This window comes from Lolium rigidum, chromosome 1, assembly GCF_022539505.1.
Source record: "Lolium rigidum isolate FL_2022 chromosome 1, APGP_CSIRO_Lrig_0.1, whole genome shotgun sequence".
In the NCBI taxonomy this organism is placed as follows: domain Eukaryota; kingdom Viridiplantae; phylum Streptophyta; class Magnoliopsida; order Poales; family Poaceae; genus Lolium; species Lolium rigidum.
Genome location: NC_061508.1, coordinates 3,355,782 through 3,369,458, shown reverse-complemented (window position 1 = coordinate 3,369,458; position 13,677 = coordinate 3,355,782). Strand labels below are relative to the sequence as shown.

General features: G+C 44.9%; 1 protein-coding gene across 1 annotated transcript; it reads left to right on the top strand.

Moving 5' to 3' along the window:
- Positions 1-2,570: 2,570 nt before the first annotated feature.
- On the top strand, positions 2,571-4,198 carry LOC124666257 (BAG family molecular chaperone regulator 1-like). The gene is made up of 2 exons (XM_047203604.1): positions 2,571-3,235; positions 3,342-4,198. Exons 1-2 carry the CDS (start codon positions 2,663-2,665, stop codon positions 3,804-3,806), a joined length of 1,038 nt encoding a protein of 345 aa, XP_047059560.1. The 5' UTR covers positions 2,571-2,662; the 3' UTR covers positions 3,807-4,198.
- The last annotated feature ends 9,479 nt before the right edge of the window (positions 4,199-13,677 follow it).

Below are 13,677 nucleotides of genomic sequence, written 5' to 3'. Positions count from 1 at the left end.
CCCACTGAATTGCCGCCTCCAGCAGCTCAATTTCCACCTCCACCGATAAGTTTGTTTCCATCGACGAACAGTTCCTCTCCGTTTCCCACCGGATGTCTGATAAATGAGCTCGACTGCCTTGATGAGCAAGTATCGATGGTCGAGGCCGTCTTCAGTAGGGTAGGTGGTTTAGATGCAAGAGGGGTCATAAACCCTAGGTAGGTGGTAGGAGAACATAAACTACAGAGGAGGAGAAGGGGAGGAAGGAATGTGGTAGGGACTGATGGCTCCTGAGTCGCTTGTGGCCTTGAAGATTATGTCACGGAAGGGAGACGAGCGTGTTTAAATGAGCTTTTTGAGCTCTAGAGAAGTAGGGCCGGACATATTTCAAATAAAGAAAATATATTAATATCAGAAAGATATCAAATACACCTAGCCTCCACAACAACGCAATACCTTAATGATAGTATGGATCCACATGGCCAAAAAAGAGAAAAAGAAACTAACAAATAAAAGTTCCGCTACAGTATTTCGGCCCTAGCAACAACAATACATCCATCACCAAGACAACACATGAACTTCAGGCTCTCCAAAAGCGACGCCTTCAAAAAGGGAACATTGTACAAGCACCGTCGTCGCTCGATAAAAGATCTTAGGTTTTCAGCCTGAAAGGTCAAACTCGGAAATTCACCTATGTGGAACCCCCATTTTCATACTTTTGCTGCGCAGCCCGAAACGCCAAGCAAGTCTCTCAACATTGCAGAGACTTGAACCTCCATTGCTAGTCCACGATGCCACCCTTAATGATATTCTCCGTCTCTGACTTCACCATGGACCAAAAGATCACCTAATGGAAAGAAAGAATAGAGCTTCGCGCCGCTCCCTCCAGAACCAAACGGTCAGAATAAAAACAGGGTGCACACGATCAAATACCACCCGATCCAGCAAACTCCACGCAAGAGGTGCACTGTTACATTCGTCGGCGGAGCCTTCCGAAACTCAACACTCCGGCCAGATCAAGAAGGAAGGGCCTCAGGAAGGTCTTCGTCTTCTCACAAGATACACCCTAGGACCGTCACCTTTATTCAGGTCGGGCCCCAACGTCGCCGACCATCTCAGGCTGACCAAGGCAACACCGGACACACTAGGCGTAGATCGCGAAGTCCGTAGACCCCAAGCCCATGCCTAAGCAACGCCCTGCAGTCCAGTCGGCCCTCCACCGTCGATAGTCGGGACCGCGGAGTGGGCAAGGAGAGGAACAACCTAGGGTTTGCACCCAATCCGGCCTGTCCCAGTACACACCTCTGCTGTCGGCCTGGCACCGCCGGAGGCAACCACCACCAACACACCCGGCACCAGGACGCCACCGAGACCGATACGCCTCATACGAGCCGCCCGTCGCCGCCCCAGCAGCTCGTGAGGGGCCATCCCTGGTGCCCACCAACCCCATACCGCCTTTGTTGGCTAGGCCCGCCACCATCACGGCTAGGGCCGGTGGAAGTGGCATCAAGGAGGGTGATATCGGGGCCTTTGCTGGCGACGCGCAAGATCGCCCCTGAGTCGCCCTGGGGAGCGACTCGAGGGGAACGGTTAGGTCGAGGGCAATCAGGAAAACATGAATAAGGAGGAGATTTCTCCGCCGGTCATATAGAGGCATATATAGTATTTCTTTCTTACTTATATACACGTGTTTGAATTGCTAATATATGTAGATTTTACTAATACCTGACCAATTAAATCATTTAATCAGCTGAATCTCAATTAATCGGTGCTCCCAAGCCGATTGAGAGTTAACGATTACCGGTTTAGTTGCAATTGCTATGCACAAATAGCGTCCACGTGATTTTTATAATCTAGCATTTTTTAGAAAGCTAGACTTACATTTCAAAATGGGGTAATAATTGGTTTATGGACGGTTGTTACATCAGTTTCTTCCTTTGAAATAGTAGCATCTCCCGCTTGATGATTAGTTAATAGTGCAAAAATGAAATTCTAATATGCGATAGTTGAGACGTTACGTCAGAGGATCGACATTACCTAACCAAACCAGAAAGAATCAAAGACTAGACCTCAGTTTGGGATGAATTTCTTGATTTTAAGCAAACTATTCTGTCGGCAGAAAAGTTGAGACTAGAGACAAAGAAGAAGAGAAAGAATACAATTAAAAAGTACCAGTAACCGTTCATTTTCAGATGGCGCCAAATTGGCATCTAGAGACAGCAGTATGCGAAATGGGATGAAGCCTTCCGAGGAGCTTCTACAGTTGCATCAAATCAAGTTGAAATACTGCCAAAGTGGCACCATGTTTTCTTTTCATAATTGTGTCGATAGTAATTTAACTAATCAAATTTTTAATAATGTGTTGGCCATGTGGCTAGTGGGCTCTATTCTAATCGGCGTATATATTCCCCTTGTCCATCGCGCTTAAGCTGCCTCCTCAACAGCCTTTCCCTCGCCACTAAATATTTCATCTTCTTCATTCTCCAGCCAGCCATCCCCAGCTTCCTCTTCTTCTTCTTCTCCGATCCGACATTGCCTCGATACCAGAGCTCGAGCGCAGAAGCTTTTGCGCCTTGCACACGTCGCTTTAGTTTCCCGCCATTGTTCTTGCCTTGGCTTGCCGGGCTCGAGGAACCAAGTCGCCTTTACAGCTGCAAAGCGCGCCAATTAGGAGCTAGGCAGCATGCTGGGAGCGAACCTGAAGGCGAGGAAAAGCGCCGCGGTCGTGGAGCTAGGATCGCTGTCGATGAAGAAGAATAACCATCCTCCTCCGGTACCGCCGCCAGCGGCGGGGAAGGCGGCGGTGTTGCCGGCGGTGGGGAAGGTGGCGGCGGAGGAGGTGTGGGAAGTCCGGCCCGGCGGCATGCTGGTGCAGAAGAGGGTTGCCGGCGACGAGGAGGCTGTGCTGGAGGACGTGAAGCCGGTGCGGACCATCCGGGTCAAGGCGAAGCGCAGCGGCGTGACCCACGAGATCTACATCAGCCAGGAGGCGACGTTCGGCGAGCTGAGGAAGCTGGTGGCGGAGCGCGCCGGGGCGCACCCGGAGGACCATAAGGTGCTGTACAAGGGCAAGGAGCAGGACCCCAAGGCGTTCCTCGACATGGCCGGCGTCAAGGACCGCTCCAAGATCGCCGTCGTCGACGACCCCGAGGCCCGCGCGCGCCGCCTCATCGAGGAGCGCCGCCAGGGACACCTCCAGAAGGCCGGCAAGGCCGTCGCCGCCGTCGCCGCCGAGGTCGACAAGATCGCGCCCAAGGTACTACGCACTTACTGCATTGCCAGCCGTGCCGTTCGCCATCCATTAATGAACAGAGCATACAGGAGGAGATGAGTTGACCAGCGATTTTTCTTTTTCTTGGCAGGTGTCGGTGCTGGAGGCGTCGGTGCGGAAGGGGGAGAAAGTGGCGGAGAAGGACGTGGCGACGGTGACGGAGATGCTCATGAATGAGCTGCTCAAGCTCGACGCGGTGGTCGCCGGCGGCGACGTGAAGGCGCAGAGGCGGGTCCAGGTGAAGCGGGTGCAGAAGTACGTGGAGACGCTCGACGCCGTGATGGCCAAGAACGCCACCATCGAGCGCAAGTCCGGCGCGAAGAAGCAGGCAGAGCAGCCGGCACCGCCGGCAAGGCAGCAGCAACCGCAGTCGCAGCGCCAGCGCCAGCAACCGCAGCAGCAGCAGCAGCAGGCGCAAACGACGCGGTGGGAGATGTTTGACCTGCTGTCGTCGCTGCCGACCACGTCGCCGGCCTCCTCAACCACCACCAGCAGCTCAAGTGCGTCGTCAGTCGGCCCGCCGCCGCCCACGAACAAGCTCGACTGGATGCTCTGAGGATCGACCACCACCGCAATCCAAAGCAAATGCAACAGAGGCTTGTGTGCCAAGAATTGCACCCATGTCTCGGCAGAACCCAAGCGGCTCGATGATCAAATTGGGTCAAGCCAACTATACTCCATGTGCTTAGTCCGGTTGGCCACACATTACCGCCAGTTCAGTCCCAGTTCACCATGTCAGAGATGTGAAAGTATTTTCCTTCTTCTTCTTTTTTTCATTCTTCTTCCTCGCCGTCAGCAAATGTTTGATATAAATTCTTTTGTGTGCATACTGTGAGAAAGAAAGAGCTAGAAAGAGAGTCAGTCAGGTCAGGTTGATCAATTAGGGATCAATCAAGCAACAAGTGTATTCGGTTTGGGGGAATAAGTCGAAATTCAGAGTTGTGTCCATGGCTACTTGCATGCACTGAAACCAAAACACACATGAATGTTCTTCAGTTCTTGATAGGGTACTGACGAGGACTGTGTAAGAGTACGGATTGTTGTGGATGCAGAGTTTTCCTCTCTTTTTTTTCGATGTGTTTTTGCTGTCGCTGCTGTTGCAGTTGTGGTTGTTGTTCGTGTGTTGGTTGGCGCCTATCTGTCAGGTTTTGATTCCTTTCCAGAGCTGAATAATGGAGGGTTGGTGTGCAGTTAAATTCTTTATTGTCGTGCCACATTTAGGAGCCTCTGTCCCATTGCAATATTGCATCCATTCCAACCATCCAATCAAACAAAAAACGAATCAACCTAACATGTTCCTCTTAGGCAAAAGAAGCTGAAGAGAGGAAGAAACTTCTGAAGATGCTTAGCTTGTTTGGTGCCATGAAAATATGCTAAAAGTAAGCAGGAATCCTGAGGGAATTTCAGTGCAAGCTCTAGCTACTTAACATATGGACTCTGATGAATGAAACGAGGTCGTTGCCGTTGCAGTGTCAGTGTGATGAGAGCTTAATTATTTGCATGTTTGTGTATGTACATGTGGTGTAGTAGCAGTATTATTCTGGTGGTTGAGTGGGCGATCATGGGATCGATGTGCTTCTCCCCCTCTCTCTCCACTCTCCCTGTCAGCTTTGCTGGCAAGAGAGAGATGCCTTCTAATTGTCACCAATTATATATACCAACAAGGGGTTGAACCTTTTTCTTCTTACTGGTTTTCTAATGAAAGTTTGTGACATACGAATGTACTGCTACTATTGAGCATGCACGGTTGGTGCTGAATAGAGAAGTTGAGGTACGTAGAGAGCTCCTCACACATGCTTATCAAGCCGTGGCTATACTTTCTATGAAGAGTGATACTTGATGAATGGCGTGTAGCATTGTTAAATGCAATGCTTTTACAAAGGAAATAGTGACAGAACGAACAAAAGGCAGGGATAATTGATGATTAGTTGTACACACAAAAAGTGTTCCTCGAGACCAGACAATCAGCTACATTTGCTCTTACGGAAAGATATGATTTATTGGTTATACATTCTAAGAAAGTGTTCCTTGGACGCCACCTCCTCCGTCCAACGGTGTTAAATGATTGACTTTTGATAAAGAAATTTTGGAGAAAAAATAATTCAATATTATAACAATATCCCTAAGATAGTTCCACGGTACCAAAAGATGTTGTAATTTCTTTTAATAAATACAACATTTCGTGGGTTATGTTATTCGGACGGGAGCTATAGCTATGGTTGGACAACTCCCTCCTACCCGTTTGATATCACTTATTAAGAGGGATGATTTCAGCCATTCGACGTGTGCAATGAAAGTTCATGGGGCGCGACAATGAATCACAGAGCTTGCATATAAGCACCCGTTTGTACTAAAAAAGACAAGTTGCATCTCACAATTCATAGCACAAGAAAAAATTTAATTCATAGCCATGTTCCTTTTTCGAGGCAGATCGAACAATGCAAATAAGGAAATGCTATCGATATTAGATGGGAAACGTTGGATGGTGTACGCTACTAGGATCCCACATTTGTAGCCATTAGCACTCTCGAACGTATGTAGTGGCTTGAGAGGCTGAGCCATGCTATCCTTATCCTCCCACAGTTGAGCCATCAAGTCTTACATGAGGAGACGAGTATAAGCCATCAAGAGATTGTCGAAGTTGTGAAAGAGGAAATGTGGACACACAAGAAGATGCATCAAGCTCACTGAAAGAGGGATGCAAAGGTAAGAAATAAAATGTTGTGTAAAGACCAAAGACACTAACACATACTATAACACCCGTATGATTTTGTGTGTGTAGATGGCATTTCTATTTGTAGGTGGAATATATTTCGAAATTTATGTTTTCCCTTGCGATGGTGGTGGGTGGGTGGGAAGAGACTAGTGGGACAGTGCTCTCTCAGACACATATGTGTTGGCGTGTCGCGAGGACCCTGATGACGCGTAAAGCACACGCCCGTTGGGAACCCCAAGTGGAAGGTGTGATGCGTACAGCAGCAAGTTTCCCTCAGTAAGAAACCAAGGTTTATCGAACCAGTAGGAGCCAAGAAGCACGTTGAAGGTTGATGGCGGCGGAGTGTAGTGCGGCGCAACACCAGGGATTCCGGCGCCAACGTGGAACCCGCACAACACAATCACAGAACTTTGCCCCAACGTAACAACGAGGTTGTCAATCTCACCGGCTTGCTGTAAACAAAGGATTAGATGTATAGTGTGGATGATGATGGTTGTTTGCGAAGAACAGTAAAGAACAATTGCAGCAGTTTGTATTTCAGATGTAAAGAATAGGACCGGGGGTCCATAGATCACTAGTGGTGTCTCTCCCATAAGATAGCAGATGTTGGGTGAACAAATTACAGTTGGGCAATTGACAAATAAAGAAGGCATAACAATGCACATACATATATCATGATGAGTACTATGAGATTTAATCGTGGCATTACGACAAAGTACATAGACCGCTATCCAAAGCATGCATCTATGCCTAAAAAGTCCACTTTCAGGTTATCATCCGAACCCCCTCCAGTATTAAGTTGTAAACAACAGACAATTGCATTAAGTATGGTGCGTAATGTAATCAACACAAATATCCTTAGTGGCAACAACACATCCACAACCTTAGAACTTTCTGTCACTGTCCCAGATTTAATGGAGGCATGAACCCACTATCGAGCATAAATACTCCCTCTTGGAGTCACAAGTATCAACTTGGCCAGAGCCTCTACTAGCAACGGAGAGCATGCAAGAACATAAATAACATATATGATAGATTGATAATCAACTTGACATAGTATTCAATATTCATCGGATCCCAACAAACACAACATGAAGGATTACAAATAGATGATCTTGATCATGATAGGCAGCTCACAAGATCTAACATGATAGCACAATGAGGAGAAGACGACCATCTAGCTACCGCTATGGACCCATAGTCCAGGGGTGAACTACTCACACATCGATCCGGAGGTGATCATGGCGATGAAGAGACCTCCGGGAGATGATTCCCCTCTCCGGCGGGGTGCCGGAGGCGATCTCCCGAATCCCCCGAGATGGGATTGGCGGCGGTGGCGTCTCCGGGAAGGTTTTCCGTATCGTGGCTCTCGGCACCGGGGGTTTCGCGACGGAGGCTTTAAGTAGGCGGAAGGGCGGAGTCGGGAGAGTCACGGGGGCCCCATACGCTAGGGCCGCGCGGGCCCCCCTTAGGCCGCGCCGCCCTAGTGTGGCGGCGCCCCGTGGCCCCACTTCGTCTCCCCTCCGGTCTTCTGGAAGCTTCGTGCAAAAATAGGACCATGAGCGTTGATTTCGTCCAATTCCGAGAATATTTCCTTACTAGGATTTCTGAAACCAAAAACAGCAGAAAACAAAGAATCGGCTCTTCGGCATCTCGTCAATAGGTTAGTGCCGGAAAATGCATAATAATGACATATAATGTGTATAAAACATGTGAGTACCATCATAAAAGTAGCATGGAACATAAGAAATTATAGATACGTTTGGGACGTATCAAGCATCCCCAAGCTTAGTTCCTACTCGCTCTTGAGTAGGTAAACGATAACAACGATAATTTCTGAAGTGACATGCTATCATAATCTTGATCATACTATTGTAAAGCATATGAGATGAATGCAGCGATTCGAAGCAATGATGAAGATAATGAGTAAACTAATGAATCATATAGCAAAGACTTTTCATGAATAATACCTTCAAGACAAGCATCAATAAGACTTGCATAAGAGTTACTCATAAAGCAATAAATTCGAAGTAAAGGCATTGAAGCAACACAAAGGAAGATAAAGTTTCAGCGGTTGCTTTCAACTTCAACATATTTATCTCATGGATAATTGTCAACACAAAGCAATATAACAAGTGCAATAAGTAAACATGTAAGAATCAATGCACACAGTTGACACAAGTGTTTGCTTCTGAGATAGAAAGAATAGGTGAACTGACTCAACAATAAAGTAAAAGATAGGCCCTTCGCAGAGGGAAGCATTGATTACTATATTTGTGCTAGAGCTTTTCATTTTGAAAACAAGAAACAATTTTGTCAACGGTAGTAATAAAGCATATGAGTTATGTATAAGACATCTTATAAGTTGCAAGCCTCATGCATAGTATACTAATAGTGTTCGCACCTTGTCCTAATTAGCTTGGATTAACACGGATTATCATTGCATAGCATATGTTTCAACCAAGTGTCACAAAGGGGTACCTCTATGCCGCCTGTGCAAAGGTCTAAGGAGAAAGCTCGCATTGGATTTCTCGCTTTTGATTATTCTCAACTTAGACATCCATACCGGGACAACATAGACAACAGATAATGGACTCCTCTTTAATGCATATGCATTCAACAATTGTTAATATTCTCATAAGAGATTGAGGATTAGCTGTCCACACTAAAACTTCCACCATGAATCATGGCTTTAGTTAGCGGCCCAATGTTCTTCTCTAACAGTATGCATACTGATGGCGTGTAACTCACACGTTCGTTGGGAACCCCAAGAGGAAGGTATGATGCGCACAACAGCAAGTTTTCCCTCAGAAAGAAACCAAGGTTTATCGAACCAGTAGGAGTCAAGAAGCACGTTGAAGGTTGATGGCGGCGGGATGTAGTGCGGCGCAACACCAGAGATTCCGGCGCCAACGTGGAACCTCGCACAACACAACCAAAGTACTTTGCCCCAACGAAACAGTGAGGTTGTCAATCTCACCGGCTTGCTGTAACAAAGGATTAGATGTATAGTGTGGATGATGATTGTTTGCGAGAAAACGAGTAGAACAAGTATTGCGAGCAGATTTGTATTTCAAGTATAAAAGAATGGACCGGGGTCCACAGTTCACTAGAGGTGTCTCTCCCATAAGATAAAAGCATGTTGGGTGAACAAATTACAATCAGGCAATTGACAAATAGAGAGGGCATAACAATGCACATACATGTCATGATAAATATAGTGAGATTTAATTGGGCATTACGACAAAGTACATAGACCACCATCCAAGCATGCATCTATGCCTAAAAAGTCCACCTTCGAGTTATCATCCGAACCCCTTCCAGTATTAAGTTGCAAAGCAACGGACAATTGCATTAAGTATGGTGCGTAATGTAATCAACAACTACATCCTTAGACATAGCATCAATGTTTTATCCCTAGTGGCAACAAGCACATCCACAACCTTAGAACTTTCCGTCACTCGTCCCGGATATCAATGGAGGCATGAACCCACTATCGAGCATAAATACTCCCTCTTGGAGTTAAGAGCAAAAACTTGGCCAGAGCCTCTACTAATAACGGAGAGCATGCAAGATCATAAACAACACATAGGTAATAACTTGATAATTAACATAACATAGTATTCTCTATCCATCGGATCCCGACAAACACAACATATAGCATTACGGATAGATGATCTTGATCATGTTAGGCAGCTCACAAGATCCAACAATGAAGCACAATGAGGAGAAGACAACCATCTAGCTACCGCTATGGACCCATAGTCCAGGGGTGAACTACTCACTCATCACTCCGGAGGCGACCATGGCGGTGAAGAGTCCTCCGGGAGATGAATCCCCTCTCCGGCAGGGTGCCGGAGGAGATCTCCGTAATCCCCCGAGATGGGATTGGCGGCGGCGGCGTCTCGATAAGGTTTTCCGTATCGTGGCTCTCGTGCATCGGGGGTTTCGCGACGGAGGCTTTAAGTAGGCGGAAGGGCAACGCGGGGGCCACACGGGGGCCCCACACCATAGGTCGGCGCGGCCGGGGCTCGGGCCGCGCCGCCCTAGTGTGGCGGCGCCTCGTGGCCCCACTTCGACTCCTCTTCGGTCTTCGGAAGCTTCGTGGCAAAATAGGACCCTTGGCGTTGATTTCGTCCAATTCCGAGAATATTTCGTTACTAGGATTTCGAAACCAAAAACAAGCAGAAAACAAGAATCGGCTCTTCGGCATCTTGTTAATAGGTTAGTTCCGTAAAATGCACGAATATGACATAAAGTGTGCATAAAACATGTAGATATCATCAATAATGTGGCATGGAACATAAGAAATTATCGATACGTCGGAGACGTATCAGCATCCCCAAGCTTAGTTCTCGCTCGTCCCGAGCGGGTAAAACGATAACAAAGATAATTTCTGAAGTGACATGCCATCATAACCTTGATCATACTATTTGTAAACATATGTAATGAATGCAGCGATCAAAACAATGGTAATGACATGAGTAAACAAGTGAATCATAAAGCAAAGACTTTTCATGAATAGTACTTCAAGACAAGCATCAATAAATCTTACATAAGAGTTAACTCATAAAGCAATAAATCAAAGTAAAGGTATTGAAGCAACACAAAGGAAGATTAAGTTTCAGCGGTTGCTTTCAACTTGTAACATGTATATCTCATGGATAATTGTCAACATAGAGTAATATAACAAGTGCAATATGCAAGTATGTAGGAATCAATGCATAGTTCACACAAGTGTTTGCTTCTTGAGGTGGAGAGAGATAGGTGAACTGACTCAACATAAAAGTAAAAAGAATGGTCCTTCAAAGAGGAAAGCATCGATTGCTATATTTGTGCTAGAGCTTTTACTTTGAACACATGAAACAATTTTGTCAACGGTAGTAATAAAGCATATGAGTTATGTAAATTATATCTTACAAGTTGCAAGCCTCATGCATAATGTACTAATAGTGCCCGCACCTTGTCCTAATTAGCTTGGACTACCGGATCATCACAATACACATGTTTTAACCAAGTGTCACAATGGGGTACCTCCATGCCGCCTGTACAAAGGTCTAAGGAGAAAGCTCGCATTTTTGATTTCTCGCTTTTGATTATTCTCAACTTAGACATCCATACCGGGACAACATGGACAACAGATAATGGACTCCTCTTTAATGCATAAGCATGTGGCAACAATTATTATTCTCATATGAGATTGAGGATATATGTCCAAAACTGAAACTTCCACCATGAATCATGGCTTTAGTTAGCGGCCCAATGTTCTTCTCTAACAATATGTATGCTCCAACCATTAAGGTGGTAGATCTCTTTTACTTCAGACAAGACGGACATGCATAGCAACTCACATGATATTCAACAAAGAGTAGTTGATGGCGTCCCAGAAACATGGTTATCGCACAACAAGCAACTTAATAAGAGATAAAGTGCATAAGTACATATTCAATACCACAATAGTTTTTAAGATATTTGTCCCATGAGCTATATATTGCAAAGGCGAATGATGGAATTTTAAAGGTAGCACTCAAGCAATTTACTTTGGAATGGCGGAGAAATACCATGTAGTAGGTAGGTATGGTGGACACAAATGGCATAGTGGTTGGCTCAAGGATTTTGGATGCATGAGAAGTATTCCCTCCCGATACAAGGTTTAGGCTAGCAAGGTTATTTGAAACAAACACAAGGATGAACGGTGCAGCAAAACTCACATAAAAGACATATTGTAAACATTATAAGACTCTACACCGTCTTCCTTGTTGTTCAAAACTCAATACTAGATATTATCTAGACTCTAGAGAAACCAAATATGCAAACCAAATTAGCAAGCTCTAAGTGTTTCTTCATTAATGGTGCAAAGTATATGATGCAAGAGCTTAAACATGAGCACAACAATTGCCAAGTATCAAATTATCCAAGACATTTTAGAATTACTACATGTAGCATTTTCCAATTCCAACCATATAACAATTTAACGAAGAAGAAACTTCGCCATGAATACTATGAGTAAAGCCTAAGGACATACTTGTCCATATGCTACAGCGGAGCGTGTCTCTCTCCCACACATTGAATGCTAGGATCCATTTTATTCAAACAAAACAAAAACAAAAACAAACCGATGCTCCAAGCAAAGCACATAAGATGTGGCCGAATAAAAATATAGTTTCAGGGGAGAAACCTGATAATGTTGTCGATGAAGAAGGGGATGCCTTGGGCATCCCCAAGCTTAGACGCTTGAGTCTTCTTAGAATATGCAGGGGTGAACCACCGGGCATCCCCAAGCTTAGAGCTTTCACTCTCCTTGATCATATTGTATCATACTCCTCTCTTGATCCTTGAAAACTTCCTCCACACCAAACTCGAAACAACTCATTAGAGGGTTAGTGGACAATAAAAATTAACATGTTCAGAGGTGACACAATCATTCTTAACACTTCTGGACATTGCATAAAGCTACTGGACATTAATGGATCAAAGAAATTCATCCAACATAGCAAAAGAGGCAATGCGAAATAAAAGGCAGAATCTGTCAAAACAGAACAGTCCGTAAAGATGGATTTTATTGAGGCACCAGACTTGCTCAAATAAAAATGCCCAAATTGAATGAAAGTTGCGTACATATCTGAGGATCACTCACGTAAATTGGCATAATTTTTTGAGTTACCTACAGAGAATTAGGCCTAGATTCGTGACAGCAAAGAAATCTGTTTCTGCGCAGTAATCCAAATCTAGTATGAACCTTACTATCAAAGACTTTACTTGGCACAACAAAACATAAAACTAAGATAAGGAGAGGTTGCTACAGTAGTAAACAACTTCCAAGACTCAAATATAAAATAAAGTGCTGTAGTAAAAACATGGGTTGTCTCCCATAAGCGCTTTTCTTTAACGCCTTTCAGCTAGGCGCAGAAAGTGTATATCAAGTATTATCGAGAGATGAAGCATCGACATTACCTTGGGCTTTACCCTTACCTTTCTTGTCCTTTTTCTTACTCTTTGGCTTAGGGAATATATGGCTACCCCCGGGTGTAGAGGTGAATTTTAGGGTGCCTTCTCTCACGTCTATGACTGCTCCCAATAGTTTCAACAGGGATCTTCCGAGTGTGATTTGTCCTATTCCTGCGCATTCAATGACAAGGTAATCAATGGATATTGTTCTCCCAAGAATGGTTGTATGCACACCCGCAGCTATCCCTTTAGGAATTATAACAGAGTTATCAATAAGAGTTATTCCTTCTCCCCCTTCAGCGAATTCCCAAAGTTTCAAAGATTTATGAATACTCTTAGGCATTAGGCAAAATTCAGTCATAATATCACAATTAGCATGAAGAGTTTGGTCACCTATGACAATTTTAATAGTAGGATCCCACAATGAAGGTTCGAGTTCACTAAAACTTGATCAAGACGGTTACGAATATATCCATAATTTTTATTTAAGCGAGATGCACTTGTCTCAAGAGTGTTTAATCTATTATGAATGCTAATAAGGGCTGAATCAAAGTTATTAGCTGAATCATGTGATGCAACCAACTTTTTTATGGCATTAAAAGCTTGATCCCCATTACAATGAAGGAAATCTCCTCCCACTAGAGCATCCAAGGCATATCTATAGCGAATCATAAGACCAAAATAAAAATTACTAAGGAGCAAACTTAGAGTCATTTGAGGTTCAGCTTTACGATAAGAAGTAAAAATCCTGGACCAAGCATCT

Bases quoted from the DNA above. Each gene is read 5' to 3' on its own strand.
- LOC124666257 (XM_047203604.1), top strand. From the start codon at position 2,663: ATGCTGGGAGCGAACCTGAAGGCGAGGAAAAGCGCCGCGGTCGTGGAG. The intron at 3,236-3,341 runs GTACTACGCACT...TTTTCTTGGCAG, and splicing joins TCGACAAGATCGCGCCCAAG to GTGTCGGTGCTGGAGGCGTC.